The sequence below is a fragment of the Mesocricetus auratus genome, unplaced genomic scaffold (assembly GCF_017639785.1).
Source record: "Mesocricetus auratus isolate SY011 unplaced genomic scaffold, BCM_Maur_2.0 Super-Scaffold_100676, whole genome shotgun sequence".
NCBI classification, from domain to species: domain Eukaryota; kingdom Metazoa; phylum Chordata; class Mammalia; order Rodentia; family Cricetidae; genus Mesocricetus; species Mesocricetus auratus.
In genome coordinates, this window is record NW_024429266.1 from 153,899,102 (window position 1) to 153,926,810 (window position 27,709).

At 42.5% G+C, this 27,709-nt stretch overlaps 1 protein-coding gene across 1 annotated transcript in view; it reads right to left on the bottom strand.

Moving 5' to 3' along the window:
• The window catches only part of Adamts9 (ADAM metallopeptidase with thrombospondin type 1 motif 9), a 158,423-nt gene that overhangs the window by 42,000 nt on the left and 88,714 nt on the right, over positions 1 to 27,709 (bottom strand). The window contains exons 29-30 of the mRNA XM_005071171.4: positions 9,680 to 9,847; positions 2,859 to 3,032 (exon numbers count right to left, since the gene is read on the bottom strand). Coding sequence (XP_005071228.1) covers positions 2,859 to 3,032; positions 9,680 to 9,847 — 342 coding nt within the window. The remainder of the gene's footprint in view (positions 1 to 2,858; positions 3,033 to 9,679; positions 9,848 to 27,709) is intronic.

Sequence of the window (27,709 nt, forward strand, 5' to 3'; positions counted from 1 at the left end):
GTGAACACTTGAAAGTTAGGTTTCTCAATTCAGATGCCCCGACTATTTGTTTCTTAGTAGGAGAGGGATGCTGTTTGCTCACAGGCCTAGAAGGGAATTCGTCTTGACAACAACCGACTGAGTTTTAATACTGCACAAGGAGGAGCGGAAGGTGGCATACATACACGAAAGGCAAGCGGGACAAGAAGTGGTTGCCATGGCCGGCTGGGAAAGAAAGGGATTTCCAGTAGATGAAGCCCCAGTGTGTCCCATTGGGTTGGCTGGGAGACTGTGCTGTGAATATGTCACCAACTTCAGGTCATGGGTCACTAGAACATAAGCCCACACAGGGACGAGTTCAGGTGGAATGGCAGCTGAGTGAGAGGTTGTGAGAAGAGACCAGAGCTAGACAGACAGGAGGAAAGAGGTTGGGAAGTGCTGCGCTGTGCAGCGAGCACCAACTTACTGTTTAAAGAGAGCATCTTTGGTCTCGAAAGCAGTCCTGCCGCGGGTGAGTGGGGCTGAGGCTGTGGGGTTCCTGATGTGGTCACTTAAGACAGCTGCCTAGTGGTTTTCAACCTTCCCTCTAAGCCTTGATGCTGTGTGGACATCTCGGGTAGGCTCCCACTGTGCCTTGCGAGCGGGGAAACACAAAGGGTTTGATGGGGCCTGTCTCTCCTCTGCTACCTTGAATTTTACTTTCCCATTCAGGGTCACTCATGGCCTTCCAGCCACCTTCACCACCTGTTGCCTCTTAAACTCTCCTCCTTGGGAGTATGAGAAAGCATGCCGGAGGAGGGGTGAACACTAGAGCCTGGCTTCTTATCACTTGTAGAGACCATTCACTCCATGACTATGGTTAACCTCTGCTGAGTTCGCTAAATACCAGCCCCATCAGGCCATCTCACGGCACTGTCTTCCTCCTCCTCCTTCTCTTCCTTCTGGAGAGGGTCTCATTATATGTCCTCAGCAGGCCTATAACTCAGAGATTCACCTGCCTCTGCCTCCTGAGTGCTGGGATTAAAGGCGTGCATCACCACTCCTAAATCTTTTTACAAGGAGCTTGAAAGCAATATTTGAAGAAGGATTTCAAAAGGCCCATCTGCACAGCACATGCAAAGATGGACACTTCTGGGCAAGTTTCTTGTGTGGTTTTGTACCCCCAACGGATCCAGAAGGAACTGAGAAAGGAGCTTATACTTTCATAGTTGGCTCTCGAACTCTCAAGCACTGGCTACAGTGTAAGCAGTTAGCTTTGATTCGTCTGTGAACCCTTTCTCACTCCCTAGTGGTTGGAACAGGGACACAGAGTTAAGTTTGGCATGAAGAATGAGGTGGAGAAAATGGGCAGGGATAGGTCTGAGGTAAGAATTCCAAAGACAGTGGCAAGTTTCCCGGAACTGTGACTGAAGATAGATAAGTGGTCTTTCCAACTTCCTCAAAACAACTCTACAAAGTTACTATCATTCCCATTCCACAGGTGGCAAGCCAAGGCTCAGACATAAGACTTCTCTGTCTGAGTCATGTGGCTATTGAAGGCAGAGCTGAGGTAGGGACCACACTGACATGATTCAAAGCATGCTGACAGATAACATATTTTGCTCCAGTCCAAGTAATCTACAATTTAACTGCCTTAGGTATTCTTCCCAACACTTTCTGACAGAAGCAAAGAAAAGTCTAGAAGGAAAATGAGTCACATAGACTAGGCCAATGGAGAAGTAGGAATTCCTAAAGAAGAGAATCACTGTAGTAGGGAATGGATTTATCCTGGGAAACTGATCCCAAGGGTGCAGAGTACAGTTGGAAAGTCATGAAGACTTAAGAGAAAAAACAGTACAATGTGTGGCTTCCTCCACTTGCAGGATGTGGGCCACTTGGACACAGGCAAAGTCTGTCTGAACCTTAGTTTTGCCACCTGAAAAAAGGGATGATGATAATTCTCACCTTCATCTAGCTGCTCAAAAGACGAAGTGAGATGATGGACAGAAAGGTCCCAGCACAGCACAAAGAGCAGAACAATGACCTCCAAACCACACTGCCTTGAGTTGAGGACCACTCTCAGTGTGGGTGGTCTTTCATCTTCCTGCTTTGGCAGTGTGGATATTTTATTTCATTCCAATGCCAGCAGGTCTGATTTTACTTTCCAGATCTGTCCCCCTCTTTCTATAATCTAGCTTTCTGTTCTGGGAACTGGGACTACCTCCTTCTAATGTCTTATACCACCTCTACCCATCGCCTCCCGGCCACTAGACATTTCAGCATGGACACTTCAGAGTCTGCTTCAGTCAAGAATTAACTTGTGGAGGGGAGGAAAAATAAGCCTGGCCTATTTCTGCATTAACTCAACAGTTCTTCGGATTCCATCCATTGTTGAAACCGTTGGAAATTCTACATTAATTGATGAGTGTTTCACATGAGTGCTCATCTTTGCTCCATAAGAGTCAATGCCACAGAAAGAGGAAAATAAGCCTAGGTTTTACCTCAAGTGTTGTGACTTGCAGTTTATGGCTATTTAAATTAGCACAGAATAACCAAATCTGAACTAACATATTAAAATATCCCTCCCATCTTCCCTTCTGTGAAAGCTATCTCTGTGTTTATGCTCTTGGCCAAAGGCATGTTAAAGCATTCCCCCAACCCCCAACACACACACCCTTTCAGTGAACACAGCTTTGGAACAGTCAAGAATACCAGGGACACACACACAGGAATTGCCTAGAGCCAACTTTTGGGGAAGGAGCAGCAAACTTTTGGGGAAGGAGCCAACAATGCCACTGTGCTCAATGGCTTTGCTGGCTCCATAGGGTGCGGATATGATGCTGACAAGGGGGTGGAGCAACACGCAGGCAGGTGTGCACTTACTTCATGGCTCTACTTACTTCTTGCCATTGCTCTGCCCTCCAAGTGTAGAGAGGACATGGTGAGGCTTGGCAGACACGCTCCGACTCTGGTCTGGTGTGTGGGCTGCACTCACTCTCTCTGGCTGTTTTGTGTGTCCCGATCTGACAGCTCACATGCCTCTGCTGCACGCCTTGGCCACAGGACACAGAGCACTGAGAAGACACAGGATGTAAGTAGGCACTTGGGCTCCTTCGTTCTGGAGGGCGGGAAGGGGTGGGTCACAGAGGAGGGTGATTTTCTTAATCCAATGATTTTCACAGCAGTCAAGATGCTTTCTCATTTCCAAGGAGGGGGATACCAAGGCAATGTCTAAAAGCTGGAAACTCACTGCCAATGCTGGAGAGGGAGCAGGAGCCACAAGTGGGGATAAACCAAAGCTCTCAGTGGTTGACGGAGGGTGGAGAGATCGTGGGCAAATGGCGCAGCCCATAAGTAATGGGACCACATTGAAACAAACAAGCAAAAGGTGTATGACTTGTGAAAGCTGGGAGATATAGTTCTACAGTCTAAGCCAAAGAGAACCAACCATTGATGATTAAGGCCATATAAGTAGAATGACTTTCTCCAGCCCCTTTATTTTCTAGTTTCTATTTCTGGAGACAAAACATTGCTTTGCTTGTTGTTTGTTTGTTTGTTTAAATCATGGGATTCACTTAAGTATCTCTGCCTGCTTATAATCTCAAATGAATAGATGAAGAATAAAAGCTAATAAGGAAAAATAATTTCCTCAGGCTTAATGTTTTTCAGTCCTTGAAAAATCCCATTAATCACGATGAAGCATTTTGTTGACCAAGTTGCAAAACACCAATTAACTTTCCCCTAAATTAATTTTTTAATGGCTTCCTCATTGCTGGTTGCATAATCTCACTTATGGGCAAGCCAAGAATTATTGTCTTTATTAAGGTTTTGTCAGCCAGAAACCAACGGCAACCTTTGATTAGAAGAAGTGCATAATATTGAACTCAGTTATTAGAGGTTATTAGCAACTTTGGGGGAATAACTCAGTCTCTATTAATTTGCCTGGTGTTGAGCAAACGAAGTTATTTGACATTCATGTCATGTAGCCAAGAGGAAGTCTTTTCTTAAAACAGAACCAGGCTCTTTATGCTATGCTTGCACGCTTGTCCGATTTACTTGTAGGAAAATTCAAGGTGCTCTGCAAATGATGGAAATTCTGTTAAGATGTACACCCAAGTGGATGCTTCTGCAGCTTAATCTCCTTTTTAGCAGGCAGCTTGGGAAATCTTATTGTTTCAGGAAAATCTATGCTGGGGAAGAGGCTCATAGCTCACATCAAAGTGAGCCGAAGACAATGCTGCGTCCCAACCTTGCTGCTATTGTTTGGGTTTAATTGGATTAATTGAATTGAATGAGTTTGTGACCCACAAGAAACCAGACTTTAAAGTCATTATGTTCTGGGAGAAGGCAAGGACTCTTAAATGCCAGGAATGGCTTTGTCTCCAGACAACAGTCACTTAATGCTCACAGGGCCTACATGAGTAATGTTTTACACAGGCAGTCCTGGAAAAGAATGGGAGTAGAGCTACCCAGAAAATGACAGAAACATTCAAATGTCATCAACAGCAACCAAAAAGTTCTGGATAGTTGAAGCTGGACTCTTAGATCCAAGAATATACTTCTAGAACAATGGGCAACAGAAATAAAAAGAGAATAATAATGTAAACACACTGGAATTTGATATAAAGCTGATGTAAGTTGAAAAATCACATAATGTTTTCACAACAAAGAAAAATGGGAAATACCTTTAGAGCGTTTAGTACTAATTAGGCTGTTAAGTAAATGAAACTCCTTTGTTGTCTGCAGGCATATGTATGGTGGCCAGTAGTCAATGTAGGTTATTGTCTACAAAAGTTCTCCACTCTATTTTTTGAGGAAGGGCCTTTTCCTGAACACAGAACTCACAGTCTACACTGGCTGGTCAACAAGCACCAGGCATCTTTCAGGCGCTGCCTCCTTAGCAATGGGACCTCAAGGGTGTGCTCTCAGATCTTGACCAGGATTCTAAACTCATGGTGGCAGAGCCTGTGCTTCCCTGCTGAGCTATTTCCCCAGACCCCCAAACCTCCTTCTGATGCTATCCTTACTAAACAGAAGTACCTAGAGGGCAGTGAGGGTAAGGTCCTAAGGGGCATAAATATCTACAGTTTGAACAATCACTTCTTACAATGTTTCATAATTCTGCACAGGACAAATGGAGACGCAGGAAAATTTTTTTGACATATAATATGTTGTTCTGGCTTCTGATTATCATAATATTGAAGACAACTTTGGGATGATGCTTTTATTAATTAAGAACTATCGCCCTGCCTTAAGTGAAGATGAAGTGCAAAGGTTGCTTTTCTGCTTAGTGCATTTGTGCTAATATGTGTGCAGAAGGAGGTATGCTGCAACTGTGTCTCACTCTCCTGCGATGGTTCCTGGGAGACAACAACTTATGTGCAAAGACAGCCAGCTTCCCTGAGAAGTTCTGAGAGGTCTGTGTGGAATCCCTGAGGAAAAACCCAGCACCGGAAAGGTCCCCAGCATGATCCTGCATCTAGCTATGCTCAGTGAACTTTTTAGCTTCCAGGCAAAGAACATCTGCACCGCCCTTATTAATGTGCCCCTCCCATCATCTTGGCAGGCCAGTCTGTTTGAAAGGGTGTGAAAGGAGGGAGATGTTTCTCAGGCTTCATCTCTTTTAGTTCCCCGCTGTGCAATGCCAGACTGCAGAACTCACTGGCTTAAGGGGAACTTGACACTAACAGAGATTTTAAAAACAAAACAAAGCAAGCAAGCAAACAAACAAAAATCTGTGAAATTCCTCATGTTTGGGGAATCAACATATAACTGAAAAGCTAGAAAGGGGTCTGTGTTCCCACCCCCAACCCCACACAATTTCTTCTAGTATTACAGTGATATCAATATTTTAAAGTGGGAACTATCTTGAAAATGAGTGTATAAATCATAACACCAGTCACTAAACTTTCATGAAGTGCATTTCATATGCTGGGTTCTATATAAGGTTCTCAGCAAAGTGCTTGGCAGGTCAAGCAGGATGCTTGGAGTATTGTGGACATTTGGAAACTGCCTTTCTTTTTCTCCAGACATTGCTAACTGTTTCCCTTAAAATAATTTTTATTTCCTAATAAGCCTTTGCAATAGATATTCCATCAATAAATAAAGCGAAGAACGGAGGAAATTACCTTAGCTCAAGGAAAAACAAAACACTAAATTTGAATCAAAATCAAATGCAGCAAGGCAATGTAGCAATGCCACTGTGGATTAGAACAGAGATCCTAGTTTCGAAGCACAGTACTGCCATGAAGCGATGTTTTATACTATGCCAGCAAAACCTGGGGTGAGACGTGTATATTCAAACAACCATGGGCCGCTAAGGTTGGTGGCCCAAATAAAACCCACAAGAACCAAGAGTCCAGAAAGTACTAAAAAGCAACACTGTTTCTTATCAGCATTCATATGATCACTTCCTTAAGTTCTCAAAGGGCACAAGCTACATAGTCACCACTGTTTGCAGAGAACAGGTGGAAAGTCCCCTGCTGCAAATGCCGCAAACATGGGGTTGCTTTCCTTCCCACTACAGGAAAAAATCAACATCAATAACGGCGGGTGATTTGAAGGACACTCTGCCAGCTTCATTTGTACATTTGCAACAGAGATCATGTAAAAATTAATTCATAGGAATCCAAGGCTCCACAGCTTTACAGCACTCCGTTCCACATCGTGTGGGTAAAGAAGTAAATCATGACATTTCACGGTTTGTCAGGCTCATCCTGACCCCAAAGGTGTTAAACTGAGAAAAAGGCCAGGCAGGAACTCAGGAGTGATGATGAGTGACCTGATGGAGACAATTCAGGACTGCTGAATAAAGAAATACTACTTTCAACCCAATCTGCTTTTCCCCATCATTCTAGGGGTGGGGAGAGGGCTTCCTAGAGGTTCAGCATAACCCTAGCAAACTGTACCCTGGAAGTCTTTGGCCCAAGGAAAATATTGAGCCTTTACAGCCTCAGGCTGAATCAAGAACCCAATGGCGATTTTTGTTTTAAAATTTTATCAGCATTCCTTAGCTCTTGATCAAAACCCTCTAAACAAATTGGACATGACCATTTGAGGGAAAAGGAAATCCTTTAAGACATTAGTGAGGATTTTTTTTTAAAGTGAACTTCCTTTACAGCTTCAAGATTTCAAAGGACACAGAAATGAAACATCCACTTTACATCTCAGAACACTCCATTTGGGGAGGGGCTACTAAGTATGGCAGAGTCCTGGGCCAACATTCAATGTGTCTTATCATTAGACATTTTGACATGATGAAAAGCTGTCCTAATTATTCTTCATACCTTGAAGGCATGATGACTGGAGTATAGCTACTAGCAGAAAATAGAAATGCCAGATATAAAATTTAAATACTGTAGCAAGTAAGAACTCATTACTTTTGCTTAATATCATTGCCTTAGGAATATTCTTGTTTACCACTGGATAATTAGCAAGTCCATAATCCTTAATCATGCAGACCATCTTTCTCCATCAGCTAGTGGCCCCAGTGATGTTTAGGTCTTTCCTCCTTTTACGATTTACCCCTACAAATCAATTCCGAGTGATTTTGCTTCTTTCTAGGGAGGCATCTGATAATACTTTTATCTACGTTTGCTAAACAAACCAACCAACAAATAAAAAGGACTTTACACCTAACCATCATAGCTTTATAAGCAATTTTAGGCTTCTTCTGGATATTGTAGCAAAAAATCAGTCTGTGTTTACCAATAAAGAGCAAAAGATTCTTTTATGCATCTCTTTGGTGAATAACTTGGCCTTTAAGAAGCACGATGTTTACATGCTCAGAGCTTAATATTCTGGGAGAAAATGCATTAGATAAGTAGATAAGAAAAGGCCAAGGAACAGAATGAAGAGTAACAGAGCATGAAAGTCTACAAGAGGACAACCTAATTAGTGTGGCATCTTAAATAATGTTAGCTGCAGGCTTTGCATGAACTGAATAGCTCCAAAAACAAAAGGGCTGGAAGTTAAAAGATGATAATGGCCACTTACAAACCATTAAGGAGGATGACAAGTATGACATACTGCCTTGAACATGATCCCCAACAGAAGCCAGGGGAAGACAGAGCATGGATTCTTTGATTGCCAAATTAAAGCCAACAAGCAAACCCCAGATGTTTCTTTATGACACGAGCCTCTAGAGGAACAAAACTACTGTGCTGGGGAGTGATACACTCACTATGCTGTGTACTTTTGTAAAGTGGGGCATAGCTATAGAGAACAATGATGTCAGTGAAGGACATGTCAGCAGCATTCAGATCTCTAGAGGAATTTTCCACTAGAATAATAAAGTGGAAAATCCTCAGTTCTTCCCGTGTTAACACGGTTGCACCCAAAGCTGGGAGAATTCTTCCTGAGGCCACCCACCTGGAGCCTAGCTTTCCCTGATCCTTAGGAGTCATAAGCATGAGTAACCACAGCATCGGAGAATGAGAAGACTGCAAAAGCTCCTGCTGAATCCAATCGACAGAGGAAAGGCTCAACATTAAGCATAGAATGCTTTCAAAGAAATTGAACCTTGTTACTTTCAAGCAAGCACCTTAAAGCACGGTGAGAAAACATACAAGCAGTGGGGTTGAGTCCTACTCTAAGGATTAGGTACCAGTGCCTTTAATTTGACAAGCTTTTAAAAAAATTGCTTTTGCAGGTTCAATAAGAGACTGTAACTGGTGTCCTGGGCTCCTTTTCTCTTTCCCATCTAAAGCATACATACATCACTCTCATCCAAACAAAAATATCGCTCTGGAGAGTCTACTGTAATCAAGCTCCCATGAGCAAACCACTTGGCATTCATTCATTTCTGCAGATCATTGGTGGGTCAGGAAGCAGACAGACAGAGCTAAAACACTCCTAAGAACCACCCGAAATAGGCTCAGGAAGGTCAAATAAATCACCCAATGCTACACAGCTACGAAATGACATAACGCTCTCCTTCACGCTCCCAGTGTCAGTTGTAAAGAAGCAAACAGGTAGAGGGATATTGGCTAGTGTTTCATATTGACAATCGTGATGGTTTGAAGGTGAACTGTCCCACAGGTTTATCTTAGCTCACAAGCAGTGGCACTATTTTGAGAGGTTGTGGAACCTTTGTGGTGGCAGGTGTAACTGCTGGAGAGATAGGTCATTGGAGGCTGCCTTTGAGGGTTACACATTTGTTCCACCTTTAGCTCTGTCTCTCTGCTTCCTGGTCTGCTGGCTCATAGACCGCGCTGTGCCAGCAGCCATGCCTTCCCTGCTGTGATAGACAGACACCCCTGAAACAGTAATTCAGACTACACCCTCCCTCTCATACGATGTTTCTTCTGGGTACGTCAGGACAGTGATATGAAAGTGCTCTCTCTGAGAGTCTCCAAGGTAAACTGAGCCTCAGTTCCTGTCAGGTGACAACCGCTCACCTCAGTGCAATCTAAGCTGGGCTTTTCTAAGTGGCGAATGATAATGCAAGGCCACCAAGTCTGATACTGAAGGGCCACTCTGCATTAGACATCTGCCGTCTATCACCGTATGAGATTCAGCCTCACAACCGCACCACTTAGGTATAGTCAAAGATCTGTTGCCTGAGGTCACTTGTCCAAGGCCACCCAGCCTGCCCAGGTGAAGAAGATTCCTCCTGGCTCGTAAAATGAAACCAATGCAGAGAAACATAAATGAATGTGCTGGTGTCAGGCATGGGGCTGAACAGAGGGGAGCATTTGGGTAGAGGAGAAGCATTGCTCACCTGACTCCATGCGCCAGCCTTCCATCTGGGGCACCGTCCTCCTCGGCACCTTCTGTGCCCATGTGGCTTAGTAAGGTGCTTACAGTAATCACTCTCTAAATGGCTTCCATCTTTTGCCAAGCAGTAAACATTTCGTTGCTTATGCCCTCGACCACAAGAGACAGAACACTGCAATATAAAGCAATGGCAAGATTGTTGTTTTTTAATCACAGTGACTTTGATTTAAAAAAAAAAAACAACAGAAAAAGTGTAATGTGACGATAAGATCACATCTGATGAGAGTTAGCATTACCCCTTTTTTCCAGCGCCATTCTGGAGAATAACTCAAAGCCTTACAGGGAAGAAAGGTGGCAAGAGGAAAAAAAAAAACAAAGGCCATGCATTGTAGCAGTGGTCCTGTGTGACATGTTGGTGGACACAGCAGCATGGAAAGATCATGACAGCTTAACCTGAAAAGCACCTCATGATTCTGAAATTACTATGGCCTTTTTACCAAGGGAAGTCCCTCTGCAGAACAGTGAAACACACCTTCAGTAAAATGTCTTCTGGTTCACTGATTGGTATAAAGTGCACTTCCAACATGGCCATGTTCAATGTTTTAAAGATTGCTTTTAAGTAAACTCTCCAGCTATTTCTTTAAGGGGAAAAAACTCTCATTTTCCCAGACCATTTGGAAGAGGTGAAAAAGGCAAGGAAAAAAAAACCCTGAAAGGTTAGCTGGTGGGTAAGTCCATGCCAACTTCAGGAGGGAGGCATTACCTTTCAACTTTGATCTGTGGGTTCACTCGGCTGTTTCAAATGTGACCTTGTCTGACCACATCTAAGAAACTTGACTTTGATTTCAGATTAGGTTTCTCAGAAAGGTTTAGGAATCAAAGTGCCCATGGAGTCTGGACAAGAATTTGATGTGACAGCTTCTTGTAGAACAGGCAAGAGGCTGGCCCCAATGGATGCGCTGAGACATTCAACATCCAAGGCCTCATTAGCAATTACAGAGTCTTTACCATAGCCATCCTAAACTGATGGCTCAGATCTTTAAAGACATTTTATTTCCCAATATAATAGCCTTGCTTTCTAGAGGGCAGTAAGTTTAAGAATGGAGACTAAAAGGTAAAGTCTCAATGAAAACAGATTTCACATTGCATTTCTCTTGACCTCACATTTCTTATTCCCCCCAATAACTTTGTTATTTTATGGCTTAAATTACCAAAGTGCCCTTTGATGCCTAATAGACAAACAGCTCCATGTAAAACAAGGAGCCTAATACTAATTTTATCATTATTACCAGACATCCTCAAAATTACCTCATTCATAAATGTGCCAAACATATTTTTCTGTTAAAAACAAACCATTATAAAAATTTCAACTGCAGCTGGTAGAGAAATTTAAAATATGTTTATTAACACATTTGGCTTTAACTTTTTTACTTTAAGATGCGAAATACTCATGAATATATGACTTGGAGTAGCTATCACAGAAATCGTAGTATTTTACACTTTGGAAAGAGGGAGCCTAGTGGGGAAGTCTGTGTCCAAACAAAACCTGCAGAGTTTGGGTACATGGAGAGCACTGAGGAGCATGTTCAAGGGCTTCTTGCAACAAGGCTCTTAGGACTTTAGTCTCTGAGAAAGGCTATAGACTTGCACAAAGATAACGCCTATTGCAAGTCACCAGTGCATTATCTTTAACACATCGCTTCAATGAGAAAAGATGAGGTCATAATTACAATTTGGGGTAAGTTCATTTGCTTGATGAACAAAACATCTAATTTCTACTCACCATGTGGTAGAAATTTGGGGCACATTGAAGATACAGTGATAACAGAATTGACATGGTCTTTGACCTCAGGGAGCTTATAGACAAGTAACAGTAATTAGTATTGCTCAAGTGATGACAAATCGAAGTACCACATATGAATATTCATGACTTGACTTCTAAGAAACAAATAAACTGGAATGATTGGAAGAGGGCTTTGTGTAGTCTTCTACGGGGCTACACCAGCCAACATTGTAGATTGTAAAAATTAGGTTGAATTATATTCAACACAGTGGGAAATCTCTCAGGAGACTTAACTGAGAATACGGCATGATCTAAATTTTGTTTCAAAACTTCTACTTTGACTATTGAGTACTAGAAGTGAATACAGGGTAAGTGGAAATGAGGGAAACCATGAAGGAAGCCAGCACATTTGGGCCAGAAAGAGGTGGCGGTGGTGGCTTGGATGAATGTACAGAAGGTTTGGGTGGGAAAAGTTGGTAGGTTAAGTCTGTATTTTTTTTGTAGAAAGTTTTACCTTATGGGACAGTTGTGGGAAAAAGGGAAGAGGGCAAAGATGACATTCAGTTTTTGGTTTGGGCAACTGAATGGATGGTGATAATATTTGCTCCCATTTGAAAATATGGTGTATACTGGGAGAAAAAACATTAAGAGTCAAGTGTTTTATTTGTAGAAAATGGGTCTGACAGAAAGCATAGGGAATAGTGGGTGGTAACATTTGCTCGATTAGAGTAAAAAACTAGGTGTTTTGTATTTGTTCGTTTTTTTGACTCATCAGATAGATACAAGTGAACTTAGAACAAATATATCCTTAGGAATAGTCATTTCAGTATGCAAGCTGCCCAAAGAAGCTAGTCCTCAATGTGAAGTAAGAAAAGAGCTCATGAGACAGTTAATAATCTGCCAGGGTCCTTAGAAGACACAGTCTAAAAATAGGTAATGATCGCTAGAGTGAGAATTAGAAAAGTCTCAACATCTCACAGTCACCATGTGCCAGCCACTACCCTAAGATGTTATTAGCTCTAAGACTTGTATGGCCATTCCAGCATCCCAACACAGCTTTATAATAGAGTAGGCACTGTTACTAGAGACAAGTCAAGTGGTATTTGCAAAACAGTACAACACAATGCTTTATATACGGTGTCCCACATGCTGTTCCAGTACAAGTGAATATATTCCTGATGGGAATAATAACAGTGCTATGAAAAAAATACATGATCAAGAATCTCGCAGTCAATAACTCCTCATAGGTATGCCACTCATCCACTAGCATCTATTGCCAACAAGCCAGTGATGAATGATCTAAGTGCTAAATATGATGCCTTCAATAAGTAGATTAGCTGGCCTCTACCAATTTCTATGTGTATTTTCTTGGAGGGAGCTTGAATGCAAGTGGCAGTGAAAAAAAATGCAAGACTTAAGCATGATTCACCACACTGTTATTTGCCTGGAATTATTAAGATCTCAAAGTGATTAGGAAATTCTCAAGGTATCTCATCTGACAGCAAACACTCTTCATTTAATGTTTCCTAAATTACCAATGAAGAAAAGCCTCTGCTCGTAGAAATGCTCAATATAACAGGCTTATTAATGGGTCTATTATGACTTCATAAAGGAGCTGTCACTTTGATAGTCAAATAAACACAGGTTCTAGCTCTTACATTCCGAGGGAAAATTCCATCTGGTCATTCCCAGTCTTTTCCCAGGCAAAGATGACATTTACATCAACCTGCGTCATCAAGACATGATTGTTATATTTAGTATGTCATGTAGTATTTGTTATTTATTGGCTACATATATAAAAGTTCTTGCTTCTGGGAACATTTAATTCCTTACATTTCACAGCTTAAATAGCCTCCTAGTTTGCCAGTAATACTGACTTTTTTCTTTTGGGAAATGACTCAACTTATTTAAGAGATTTATCCCTGCCCACCTCCCACCACCATTTGAGAAAGATTCTGAACAACATAACCACTGCTTGGTACTTAGAACCAAGGTCAGCTAGCTGAATGCCTGTGATTTTAAGCTTTTATTTCTGTGAGGCCATTCATAGGGCATGCTCAGGGCTGGGGTGTGTTCAGATATACTGACACTTTCCACTCACTGAGGTCTAAAATTTGAAATTCTTGTATTTCAACTCCATTGGTGGGAATAAAACTCAAGATGAAGGCAGTGTGTTCTTAATTTCTTCCCAGGGCTTAAGCTCTCTAGGGAAGTAGCTCTATGTATGAGGATGGATATGGGTCTGGTGCACTGGTCCTGGTCTTAGACATCCTTGCATTCTTCTTGTCACTTGTGCAAAGGGTCGTGGTTCCTTAATCACTAAGGAGTCTGAAAACAACCCTGATGTCCACGCCTGATTAAGAGGGGCTGAATACCAAAAAAGGAACGCATTCTCTGGGCTGTGCCATTGCTGAGGATATGGACGTCCCCATGGTGATGGAGATCTGTATGGACTTGGCAAGTTAATCATAAAGAACCCAGAAGGAAGAAGAGGAAAGTGTAGAGGTAAGAAGAAGAGGGTGGGGGCCAGGTGTACTTATGGGACATGGTTAGTAGAAAGCATCTGGGTGGAGCATGAGGGTTCCAGGTCTGGGGGCTGTGGGCCAGGACTGGCTGAACTATACCAATTGTCTGAAAGATGTGGGTTAGTGGGTGGTCTAGGATGACAGTCATTGTTTAGTGTCTGCACAGATGACTTGCAATCTTGACAGATGAGGTTGTATCTATGTGAAATATATAGTGAGGCATCCTGATCAACTAATATATATGTCTAAGCCCAGAACTGACTAATTATAAGCAGAAAATAACAAGGACCGAAAGAGCAAGAGAATGCCATGTACTGGGTCCCATTACCAGCAAAGTGAGACTCTTCTAAGAGACGGCTAATATCATTCTGAGGTAGGTGGATAGAGTTCTGTTTAGACACTGTATTTGTTACTTCTCAAGCCCTCTCTCTTCTTTTTATACAGAATTTGAAAGTAATACCTAAATCAATACATTAAAAATTATTGGTCACAACAAGAAGCTTTTCTTGATTCTAGTTTAATTTTGCCTTTAACAAAGCAAAGTTAAGTGTCACCTAGAAGGTACCCCATCAGAGAGGAAGCAATGCTATGTGCAAGGCTCAGGCGTGCCATTGCCAGTGCAGCAACAAAGTGAAGAGTGCACAAGGGTCACAACCCTGGGGAAGGCTAAAAGACAACTGCCTATAGCTTTTGATCTACCATAGAAACAGTGTAAATACAAGGCCAGAGACTTTGGTTCAGAGCTTCAAACACTGATGAGTGGCAGACCTAGAGAACTATTGGAAGATGGGAAGAGACAGTAGAGAGTAGCTACAGTTCATACATTTTTTTCATTTACTTCTCTGTACACTATAGCCAGTCAGAACATATTTATGAAATGAATGAACACGCAAAAGCTATAGCCATGATAGGACAGCACCATAGTGACCTCTTATATTCATAAAGAACCCATTAGAATCTCCCAGTACTACCACTGAACTGATTTGCTATAAAGTGAAGATTTAAAAAGGCCACCCAAAGATAAACTTAGGTCATAATTACTAACCACTAGATTATGCATCTCCTACTTAATTGTTAATATGAACAGGACACTGGGCTAAAGTACATTAGCTTCTCTCATTTAATTCATGTGGCTCAAGTATTATTAGGGGTCTTTTATATAGACAAAGATGCCAAGGGCCTAAGAGTAAGAGTGACTTATCCAAGGTCACAAAACTGGGAAGCAGCGGAGCTTTAAATACAGTGTGTACATCTCCAGGATCACCGTGCAAATCCTTACACTAGATAAGGAGCTGGGTAATCCATATAGCTGTCCACTTCTGCCTCCCTATATGAATGCTGGAAGCAAGGACCCCTGAGAAAGGCCTTGCAAGACTCCTTCAGAGTCCTCTGATCACTCAGTCTCCTTAAAAGAGAGTGGCTAAGCAGTGCTCGTCCTTCTGACTTCACCAGCTTTTCACAGTATCATCAGCACTTGGGAAACTGAAGGCATTATAAAGGACAGATACAATCACATAAATAAAAGCTCCCATTTTCCCTTAGCTGAAAACACATCCTGCTTCTCTCTTGGCCATTTTGAGGTAAATCAACCCTTTGGGGCCTGCCTAATGCCTTGTAGTGAATTATCATTTCGGTTGATTGATGAAAGGGTCTTGGCATGGTTATGGATGGAAGGCTGTAGGATGTAAGTTAGGGGCTGTCAATTCACAGAGGGGAGGGTCAGTTTCTCAGATATTTGAAATGTGAGCCATCAGGAAGATTATTCAGTCCATCTATTACTTTTAGACTCAAGGTTTGAGAAGACACGAGATGACACACTTAAGGTCAGGCAGAGAGAAAAACACACATATAGTTTTGATAGTCAGAAGAGGAAACCATTGGATGTTAGTCACACTGGAGGGTTGTGGCCTAGAACCATGGCTAGCCAGGAACTCACTCTTTGCTCTACCAGTCAGCCATGTCATCTAGCCGGAGGGTTAGCATGAAGGGCCGGAGTGAAAGCAAGCAGTTATTATGCTCTTTGACTTTGAGGGATGCCCAGTGCCAATGCTAACAAAAGCAGGAGTGGGCCCACAAAGCCAGTAAAGAACAGAGTCTAAGAGACGACTGTGCATGGGAACTAAGACAGGAAATGGCAGCTGGCCACAAGGGGTTCACCTTCTCCAAAATGCAACAGAGGGTTTGAAGTCAGGCAGACATCAACTGGTATCCTAACTGCCGTTTTAACACTGCTAGTGAGGTCACAGAACTTCTCTTGGCTTAGACTTGTTCTCTGTGAAGATGAGACAATCAGCCGGGCATTGGTGGCACACGCCTTTAATCCCAGCACTCGGGAGGCAGAGGCAGGAGGATCTCTGTGAATTCGAGGCCAGCCTGGTCTACAGAGCAAGTTCCAGGACAGGCTCTAAAACAATACAGAGAAACCCTGTCGAAAAACCAAAAAAAAAAAAAAAAAAAGATGAGACAATCATAGTATGTCCCTTCCTGTCTATGCTCATTTAGGAGTAGTTTCTTCCCTTTGTCAAGAACCAAACTATTGAACAGGAAAAGAGAATTTCAATAGGAAATAAGAGTTGTGATTTCAGGGTGTAAAGTCAGTGTTGACAGGCTTGCTTGATGGCTATTTATATCTAGGACTACTCTGGCACATATTAGCATGAAAGGAACCCCAGAAAGCATGAGGTTTCCAGGGAACAGAACAGAAGAAAGCTGATATGGTAGTCACAATCATCCCAGCCGGAAGGGGCACTGGGCCACCCTCTCATTCCTGGCCTCACCCCACCCCACTGCTCTGTTAATGCTGAATGTCAAAAGATCTAAGGAAAGGAACTGTGATTCATATGCCAACTATTGGGGCACACTTCAAAACATCTGTCAATTTTGAGGTCAAGCAGGTGACCTCTCTCAACAAGAGAGATGCCAGGGCCAGGTAACTAAAGAGAGAAAAGCAGCAAGAAGCGCTCACACTCACAATCCAACAATCCCCCAAGACTTAGGAGGCACAGGGCTCCCCGCTTCCCTTTCCCACCCTCATTCTCACAGTGGAACTAGTTGGTACTGGAGGGAGAGATGTGTTTCAACACTAAACCCAGTAGTGTATGAAGCTAGAATCTGAAAATCCAAATTGCTATTCATTTTGTTCTGTAAGAATGTGATTGCTACAATTTTTCTCCTCATCAAGAGAGACACAAAAAACATTAAAATCTGCAAATATGGTGTCTGGTGAATTCTATCGCAGCTAAGTGGTGCTCTGACAGTATGAGGTGTGTTCCATTGCCAGGCCTGGTCCTCTTTATGTCCCCTGTGATTCCCTCTGCCCAAGGCCATCGCCCAGCTTTGTAGTTCTTACATCCTTCTCCAGGTTATCCATTATGGCTATTTATAATCTGACTTAAAGACAGTAAGGATGTTGGTGTTTTTCAGGAATGGAGTGATGATGGTGTGAGGGCCCACTCTGCCTACAATAAAGTGTTTGTGAAAACAGCTGGAAGAAAAGAGGGTAGAGGGTGAGATACAAGCTCCAAAATCCTTAGTCGGATATTCCAACGGTAAGTGAAGAAGTGTCTGAGAGGTGGACTAGGGAGATGGCCCAGTGTTTAAGATACTTGTGCTGTAAACATGAGAACTGGTATTTAAATTCCCAGCACCCATGTAAATGTTAGTTGGGCCTGATGGCTCTGGAATTCTAGAGCTCAGAAGGAGGGGAGACAGATTCCTAGGGCAAGCTGGCTAGCTAAGACTGGCTGTATTGGAGTGTTCTAGGTTCACCTGAGAGGCCCTGACTCAGTGAATAAGATGGAGGGCAATAGCAGAAGACCTGGGGCTCTGCACGTGTGCACATCTGTGCAAGGAGCACAAGCATGCACACGGATCCACACATTTTTGAATATTCACATCCATGCTCCTGTGTGACTCACACACACACACACACACACACACACACACACACACACACACACACACACACACACTCACGCACGCACGCATGCACCTGAGAGGGAGAAAATTAAGAAGTGTCTGAGTTAGTAGCTGATGGGTAAACTATGGCTGGTGGGAACAGTAACCCAAATTTTTGAAAGTGAAGGTGGACTGTGATCAAAGGTTTGGGCTGGAGGGGTCAAGGCAATCAGGAGATGTGTGTCAATTATCAGCTGTCAAGCCTTGGCAGTCCCACTTGATGTGACCTGCGTTAGTATCCAAGGTCTGGGAAGCTTCAGTCATGACCAGGAATGCTTCTGCAGGAAAGTGATTCATCAGTTTGTCTCTTGACTGTAGTGTGTGCCTGTTGAACTGCACCCCCTTTCTAGCCATGTGACAATCGGGCATCTAAAAGACATGGAAGCAGTGTGCCTTTCATTTTGTCTCCTGTAACCTACACTGCTTTCTCAGCCTGTCTGGCCCCTTTCCCTTTTTCCCTTGGGGTAAAGGGAGCATCTTTATTTATATGAAGCAGCTGTGAAATAGATCACACAGGTGGCCTTCTATGTCTAGAGACTCTTGAGTCCATGAATACAACCAATCTTGGATCAAAAATATCTTGGAAAAAAATTACACCTGCTCTAAACACATAGAGACTTTTTTCTTGTTATTGTTCCCCAAACAGCATAGAAATATTTGTAGGGCATTTATATTGATTTAAAGTATTGTGGAAGACGTGCATAGGTTGTACAGAAATGGTACACTATTTCTTATAAAGTAACTGAACTTCTCCATCTACAGAACCTAGGGATTCCAAGCAAGGGATTCTGGAACCCTTCGCACCCCCAAGAAATCAAGGAAGAACTGAAAAAGAAAATCCCCTACTTTTTAAGAAGCAGCTTAGGTAACCAAGTGGCATTTGGGTGGATACTAATCCCACCCCAGAAATGATGTATGCATAAATATTTGAGACTGTTTGCAGGGATTGGTGTCTGCACAGATGGACAAGAGGTCATTTTAAAATTAATTGAATCAGATGCTCAGCCAACCTCACATTACTCTACTGAGAGCTCAAACAGCATTTTGTCTCTTTCAACATGCTGGATTCAAATTTTATCCCTTTTCCTATTTCCTCCTTCTGCCCACATTTTGGTAAAGAAGAGGAGAAGAAATAAAGACTGACGTGTATACAAAATAATTCATTTGACATTAGGAAGGACTAGAATTATGCTTATTTTTGTTTTGATTTTACAAATTTAAATTATTACAGTACTATTCTAAGATTTATTGTAAAGGGTATCTAAAGACTAAGAAAAAAGGACACGGTTTGGTAAGTACCATATTTCCCTCTGTTAGCTAACTAAAGGCATCTAACACTGCAAACATCTACTTGCACTGGTGTTGGAAGAAGGATATGGCTTGGTAAGTACCATGTCTCCCTGTTTTCTAACTACAGACATCTAACACTGCAAACATCTACTTGCACTGGTGTTGGAAGAAGGATATGGCTTGGTAAGTACCATGTCTCCCTGTTTTCTAACTACAGACATCTAACACTGCAAACATCTACTTGCACTGGTGTTGGAAGAAGGATATGGCTTGGTAAGTACCATGTCTCCCTGTTTTCTAACTACAGACATCTAACACTGCAAACATCTACTTGCATTGGTGTTCAGCAGAGCTGTGAAATCATGGCAAACATGCATCAAAAATGAGTATGTCCCCAACAGACGTTCTCTTATCTCTCCACGCGTCTGTTCCTCCTTTAGATATTTCCACTTTAAACAATAGAATTACCATACTTCCATTTTCCTAGTCCATGAAGCTTGGAGTCGTTTGACAATATTATTTCTTTTGTACTCTATATCCAGACTTTCAGCTAGCCCTTTAACTCTACCTGAAAAAAAAAAGATCTCTGGAGCCTCCCATGCCTCATCATCTTTCCCGTGGTAGCAGTTCTCTGAGCCACTGTTGTCCTCATTTTGCCATTGTTGTCATTTAAGGTACAGCATGGCTTGCTAGAAAGAGGCTCCCCTGCTTCCTTCCTTGAATTCAGAAGCCAGAGTCAACCTTTTAAAGTAAACCCATGTTCCTGTTCAACCCATCCAATCCCACCCGAGGGGCTTCTTATCTCTCTCTCAGCGATCTAGCTCTTGCCTCCCAAGGCTCACACTACAACGTATCTCCAAGTCCCTCATTCTCTCTGTAATTCCTGTATCCTGTCTATACCCCCTCTACTTCAGCTCCCCTGGCCTCTTTAGACCACTAAATGCAGCACTCCTGCCTCCAGAAACATCCTGTTTCAGGATGCTGCTTCGTTTCCTTTTGTATTTCCCCTTATCTTTGTTCAAATGGAGATTATCGGAGACTTCCTCAAGTCTTAAAACACTAGTTCCCTTTCCCTATTCCACGTCCATCCCTACTCTTTCCCTTCAAGCCAGTTTTGTCTATAAATTTTATCATCTTCTTTCAGAATCTCTATTTCATTCTTTACATTGTTATTTATAGGTTTCCCTCACTCCTTAGAATACACACTTAAAAAATTTTGAGAATGTGTGTGTGTTTGTGCATGCACACAATGCTCTGTTCAGTTCCTAGTGACTAAAAACATGCTGGTATATGAAAAAACACCCAAGTAATTATACAGTACACAAATGAATACATGCTTTAATGGTACCTAAGTTACAGCCATTTATCCTAAGAACACTGAGGTAATAAGTCCACATTTTCATAGTGCTTAGTTTATTATAAAGACAAATAAATAGCAATTGTTCTCTCTAATCTCTTGTGTCCACTCACCTCCAAACTGACTAATTACCCTAGTAGTTTAATATTTAATTCACAACTATAAATCTGAATACAGTAAGGGACAACTAAGAGGAAGCTTATCTGAGATTGTAATATCAAAAAAATAGCAAAAGGCAGAAACTAGAAACTCAGAATACTATGCCATCCCTAAATGATGGACAAGCACTGAATGTTCAGCTCTAGCTGCAAGTAGTGGCACATGCTGCCTCCACCCCAGAGTTTAGGAAGCCCAGACAGGAGGACTATCCTAAATTCAAGGTCAGCCTGGGCTACATAATGAGAATCTGTCTCAAGCAACAGCAATGATAATCAAGAATAAAGACAGGAAGGAAGAAAGGAAGGAAGGAAGGAAGGGAAAAGGAAGTAAGAAAGAGTTCAACTCTAACTGCTGATATCACTATGTACCCTTAGTGTTATGTAATGTTACTTCTACTCAGTAATGCCACTTTAGATTGACTTCTGCTTTCCAGCTAAAAATATATATAATGTAAGCATGTGCACTAGGCAGCAGCTAGGGATGCAATTTCAGTGGCAGAGGGCTCTCTCCTAATTATCTATGAAATCCCATGCTTAGTTCACAGTACCCAATAAAAACAGGTGTGGTGACAGAACTCTGTAATTCTGTGCTAGAACTCTGTAATTCTATGCCTGGGATACACAAGAAGAGAAGGAGGAGGAAGAGGAGGAGAAGAAGTTGGGAGGGAATGAGAGGGACGAAGGTGAGGAAGAAGAGGAAGAAGAAGAAGAAGAAGAAGAAGAAGAAGAAGAAGAAGAAGAAGAAGAAGAGGAGGAGGAGGAGGAGGAGGAGGAGGAGGAGGAGGAGGAGGAGGAAGAAGAAGAAAGCAAGGCAAGGCAATTCAGTCTATCAGTCTATCAGGGCCAAGTAATTTCTATTTCCATTCTGACTGAAAACCCATGTGCAAAAATCTGAAAACTCCCACACCAACTCAAATCCAGTATGCCCCCATTTAGCACTGGCCCTTTAAAAAGTACTTTTTTCATTTAGAACCAATATAGGTTTATGCAGGACTAGGAAGTCAACAGGGAGCCCAAGATTTTGTAACTGTGAATTGTGTGGAGTGAAGCCTACACATGTGTCTACAGCCTTTTGATAAGCTGCCCCCAGTACACCTGTCTATTTGGATGTTAGGATCAGGCCATGTCCAGAAAGACAGCATGTTTTTAGTTCACAGGACCTTGCCAGGACAGACACATGAATCCTCAGCCTTCCAGTGAACAGTCAGGGGGGAAGAACGAAGCCATTTCAAAGTCAGTGCTCAGAATGACCAATTCCAATTTCCAAGACAGCTTTATTAAAGCAAGTGAAGTATAAAAAAAGACCCAGTTCAAACAATGCAAATGTTCACTTCCCCCAACTAGTGATAAGTAAAGGGAGAAAAGCAGGTCCCAGCTAAAACTCTCTTGGGAGCCTTCAGATCTCAATGACTGAGCCTGGAGGATTTTTTCAAAAGCAGAGGTAAGACTAAGCCATTTGCCTGGGAAAGAAGTGCCTTTCTCCTAAATGGAACTTTCAGAAGATTTGAGTCAGATCAGAACTCAGACCTTCAAACTCCATCAGGTGTGTGTCCAAGGCTTCCTGACACACGATAGTGGAAACATACTTAGCTTTCTGGCGTCTGACTTTTCCTACCTGCACAATGTACCTAACCAAAGGTATCCCACAGGATACATGTGGATTACATGTGGATTATCAATGATGTGTGTAGCATCATGTAGGGTCATGGCTCATAGCATGGCTCAAAAATTGAGTGTTTTTGTTATTATTTCTCCATCCCAGTTCAAACTACCTGGTCAACTACAGATGGGTACCTAGTGTGCCAAGTCAAGAAGTGTAAGATGGCCAATGGGAGGCCGACTGGAGACTGCCTAGGAGGGCATTAAGTCAAGCAAGTGTGATTTTTCAATAGTGGCTTCCTTGCTCATCGTATTTAGGGAAAATTTGCACATTAGATCCTTAACCTTGAATTGCTGGCAAGGTTATATGTATGCAAAGGTCAAATTTCTGTTGTCTAAAATGAATGAATGAATGTATTTGAGATGTGGTTACATGTACCCCAGGCTGGTGTTGAACTCTCTGGGTAACTGAGGATGACCTTAAGCTCTTGATCCTCCTGTGTCTACCTCCTGAGTATTGAACTCACAGGAATGTGCCACTGTGGTCAGTTCACGCAGTATCAGGATTGGAGCCCAGGTCTCTGTGCATGCCAGGCAAACATTTCACCTACTGAGCTACTTCCCAGACCCTCCAACTTCAATTTAAAGAACTTGTTCGGCATAGTTAGTCCATTAACAACTTAAAGTTCAATTTTATTATAGTGAACAGCATTCATTCATCTCATGGAGAGTTAAGGGTGAATGTCTGCTTTTCTCCAGTCTTCCATCAAATAGTTTAAATTTGGGGTGGGGTGGGGAATGCATTGTTTCATTACATGTTAAATCCTACTATGCAATTCCTTAGGCTAGTGGCAGTATCTTGGGTTTACGTTGTTTTCTCTACCAACAGACTATTCTAGCATCACAGCTCTGATACCACTTTGGCAGGGTTGTCCTACACAGACCTGGAACCCCATGTAGCTGAGAACAATGGTGAATGCGGCCCAACGCAAAACCACAAATTTACTGAAAACAGAAGGGAATGTGTGTGTGTGTGTGTGTGTGTGTGATTATTTTCATGAAGATTTCATTAATGTGTATGTGTGCATGCTTATATGAATGTGCGCCAACTGCCTGTGACCATGGAGACTACAAGAATGTGTTGGATCCCCCAAAGTTAGATTTACAGGAAGTTGTGAGCTGCTTGACTTGGGTTCTGGGACCCAAACTCAGGTTCTCTGGAAAAGCAGCAAGAGTTCATAACCACAGAACTATCCCTCTAGCCCCTCTGATATTTCTGTAATGCATTTGTATAATTCTTAAGTGTGAACTATATAGTTAGCAATGTCAAGACACACCATAAAACAGTAGGCATTTGAGAGTCCTGTTTGGACTTTTTTTTAAAAGAGAAGAGATAAGATATTCCTTTTGGATCCAAGAAATCCATGGTCTGCAACGTTCTCTGCCTCTAAGATCTCGGAATTACACCTTCCATTCTGAGTCTATTTGTCAGTATTTGTGGCATGGGCGAGGGGCTGGTAGATGTCTAGAACTTGCCATCTGCTAAAGCAGCAATGATTTGCAAAGGGGAAATGTGTTCATCTGGAGGAGTGGAGCTCAGAGACTCTCTTTCCCAGAGTCAAGTACAGAAAAGTCAAGTCAACGTCATGCATCTTGAATAGCTGACTCTTTGAACAATTTCCTCCAACAGGCAAAAAAAAAAAAAAAAGCTGAGAAATAATCAGTGTTCCAAGGTGACACAACAGTGAAAACTTGGTCGTCTGTGCAAGACAACCGTTCTCAGAGAAGAGAAAGAAAACAATTGGCCAACCTCAAAGACTTTATTGACTTAAAAGTAGGGATTTTGTATCAAGTATATTTTGGAAATGTTGATGGTCACCGACCCAATGCTCACAAAAGTATGAAAAGCAAAATCCTGAAGTGAGAAATCAATAAATTCATAGGGCAGGGTATTTTGTCATCCTCACCCAGCCCATCATTTGGTGATGTGTGAACAGTTTTGGTTATCACAATGTAGAGGGCATGTGATAGGCATGGGGTAGCTAGATGCCAAGGAAGTTGCTAAGCATTCTCCAATGCCCCCCAGGAAGGAGTCATCTGGCCCCCAAGCTTCAAGTTGGGGAAAATCTAGTTCACACTTATTTAAAATATATAGATTGCTCTACGCACTACTGTCTTAGTTCTTAATCAGAATGTGCTCACCCATTTCCCAGACAAAATGCTCACTAGAATTAGTCTTACTTTGGAAAAAGTTTCCCAAACTGTAACCCACATATTCAAACGTGACATCCAAACCTCACCAGATGCTAAATGCTGCTGGGTTCTTGCAGGGGGGGGGGAGGAAGAGTTTTGTCATTGCTGAAACATCTAATTAAAAAGACTCAGGTAAGAGCTGTATCAAATGTCCTGGAATGCTGAGGAATAGTCCCATCTGCACTATCACTGTTTTGTTTAAAAAGGTGTTTACTTAAGCTGGAATAACCATGTAAACTTCCTCTCATCATAATGGGCCCCATTATATCAGTCCACACTTATGTTAACCCCTACCCCTGTGTGTCCTCTGGGATGAGTGGCATTCTCTGCTGGCTTGCAAATTCATAGTCTGGTTAGATAATCTACTTTCTGGGTCCTTCTTCTACATTCAGCTTATTCTGGGTGACCCTTGTTGGGAGTTGACAGAGACAGATGACTTCCTAGATCTCAGAAAGCTGTTTAACAAGAATGTCTTAACTCTCTGTAGAGGAGTTTTCAACAGCCCTTCCATGAGTCCACAGACTTTCAATGGGAAGGACTCCTTTTTGCCAGACCTTACAACTTTAGCCCTCTTTTAGGTACTGGGTGAGGTGAAATTTTGCTGGGCTATCCTGTCTTTGCCTGATGACTAATACCTTCCCGGCTTCAACTGCTTGTGCCTGGAGACTCTCCACTCCCAGAAGTAACTACCAAAAGTGTCTCCAGACTTTGCTTAAAGGTTCACTGAGGGATAAAAATCAACCACACGTGAGAATCACTGATTTATCCTAAGGCTTCAAGTTCCCTGAACTGGCTTGATTTGAATAGATGTTGAGGGGGTAGGGGCACACAGCCTTTCTGATAAATGAAAGTTAAAGAGTCATGTGGCTATCACTCCTGCAAAGTTAGGGTCTTGGGTTAGCAAGCCGAGGAGCCTTGCTCTATAAAGAACATGCCTCATATAGCACAAAATTCCTTGCAACACGTTTAACAAGATTTTAATTACAGTAACAAGCTCTAGGGGACAGTGCTCCTCCCTGACATCAGTTGCCTACTGGCCACCTAAGGAGTTCTTAGATAGGTCACATCTGATTCGAGGCGCCCATGAAGAAAGGAACATGGCTTTATCAGTGTCCTGCATACAGAACCGCAGAAATAGGTAAGCTGGCTGGGGGAGGGCTTTTGACTAAGCTCACAGAAAACAAACAGAGCACGGTTTTGGAAAAAGTCTTTTGTTTTCCAAGGAACTTAGACTTTGGGTAGGGGTGGTTTACAGGGGTGGGGCTGTAAGATTTTGAGAGCAGGGACTGCATTGGAAGAAAGACAGGATTTATTTCCCTGGGGAAGGGAGACAAAAAGGTACAATTTTCAGGTGCCCAGAGGCCTTTTATTTCAGGTGCTCCGGGCAGGAGGAACGGTGCAGTGAGGAAGAGAGGGCAGGAAAGAGACAGTCAAGGAAGACCCCAAGACTGTGTCCTGGGTGTGATGGGAAGCCATCCCTGTTTTTGTCACTGCAGGGCCAAAGTGTGATTGCAAATAGCTCCCTAACATTTATCCAAAAGTTTGATGCTTTGAAATATCCAGATCTACTCTTTACCCCCTTGTGAGGGAAAAGTCAATCTGATTATTTTGTAAAAGTTCAAATATACAGAAAAATTGTATAATCTTCCTTATTGTCTCATCTAGGGATAACCCCCCCACCAATATTAATACCTCCCTCATCCCTTCAGCCCCCCAAATACCAATGTCAGCCTTCTCCTTGCCTAGATATAGGCTATTATCATTTGCCTTTTCCTGATCAATTTAGATATCAGGTTCTTTCTGGATGACTAAGGAAGGGTGTGTGCCTGTGTGTGTGGGGGGAGAGAGAGAGAGAGAGAGAGAGAGAGAGAGAGAGAGAGAGAGAGAGAGAGAGAGAGAGAGAAAGAGATTTGAGAATGAATGTAAGACTAAGTACTTCTACATCATATCCCCCCCCCTGGATGGCATCTTAATTCAGGGTGTCACCCTAAAATGTGTGTGTGGAGGATTCTATGTCTGGCCACTGAGCACATGGTGGGGGGAGGGGCCTTTTCAGTTTGAGGCATGACTGTGCATGGACCCATGGAGGTTTTTCTTAATACCATGGAGGATGGGGCTTGTAGAGGCAATGATAATAAAGGAGAAGGAGGAGAGATCAGCAGAGTTCAGAATCTCCTGATGCGTCTTTGAAATGGAGTCCTGCAAAGCTAATCTGCTCAATGTCACCTACTGGGTTCAGTGACTATGAAAAAGCTGTCTTCCTAAGGTTTTCCCTTCAAAGAGACAATGCTCTCTTGGAATTCTAGATTCTACCTGGTGCTTTCAATTTTCTCCTTCTCCCGAAGGGTGTCAACCAGGGTCCGCCCTTCCACCCCATCGCACACGTAAACATCTTTCTCCTTAAGTGAATGGACAACCACTATGAACTTGGATGCTCACACACAGAAGAGGAGAGTTTGTTTCAACAGCTGCTTTGACGATGAAAACTGGAGTTAGCCCTCCCAGGACAGCTGGTTCGGACTGGCTGTCTTTACATTTGCCCTGCTTTTCTCTAATGCCCAGCTGTGGCTCACTGATGTTTTGTAAAACAAAAGCACAGACCACAAGAAGGGTGAGGGAATGCTAATTATCAGGATGTAGGGGCCTCTCAGTGCTGACACAAGAGTTTCCTCCAAGTTTATTTTTGTAAATTTGATTTTTGGCTAGTTTGTAACAAATTGTCAACTATACACTGTTGCCAGATGACCATCCAGTTTGGTAGCCACCAGCTACAGGAAGCACTTTAAAATTTAGGGTGACTGTGCGTAGTAGATTTATAAATCAATACCTTTAAAAATGAGGCTTCTTGTCCATTATTTACATTATACGTGTGTAGGATGTGTTGTGGGGCAGAAGGGGGATAGAATGGCTGGCCTGGTCCCAGCTAGTGCATGCTTCGACATTGAGTTGTGTATACACCCCTAACTGCTTTTTAACCTTTTGAGAAAACTTTTGAGACAAGGTGTGGCTAAGCAGTCCAGGCTGACCTTCAATTTATCTAGTAGCCAAGGTCTTGAACTTGGGATTCTCCTGTCTCAAATTTCCTCGTTTCTGGGATTACAGGCCTGTACTA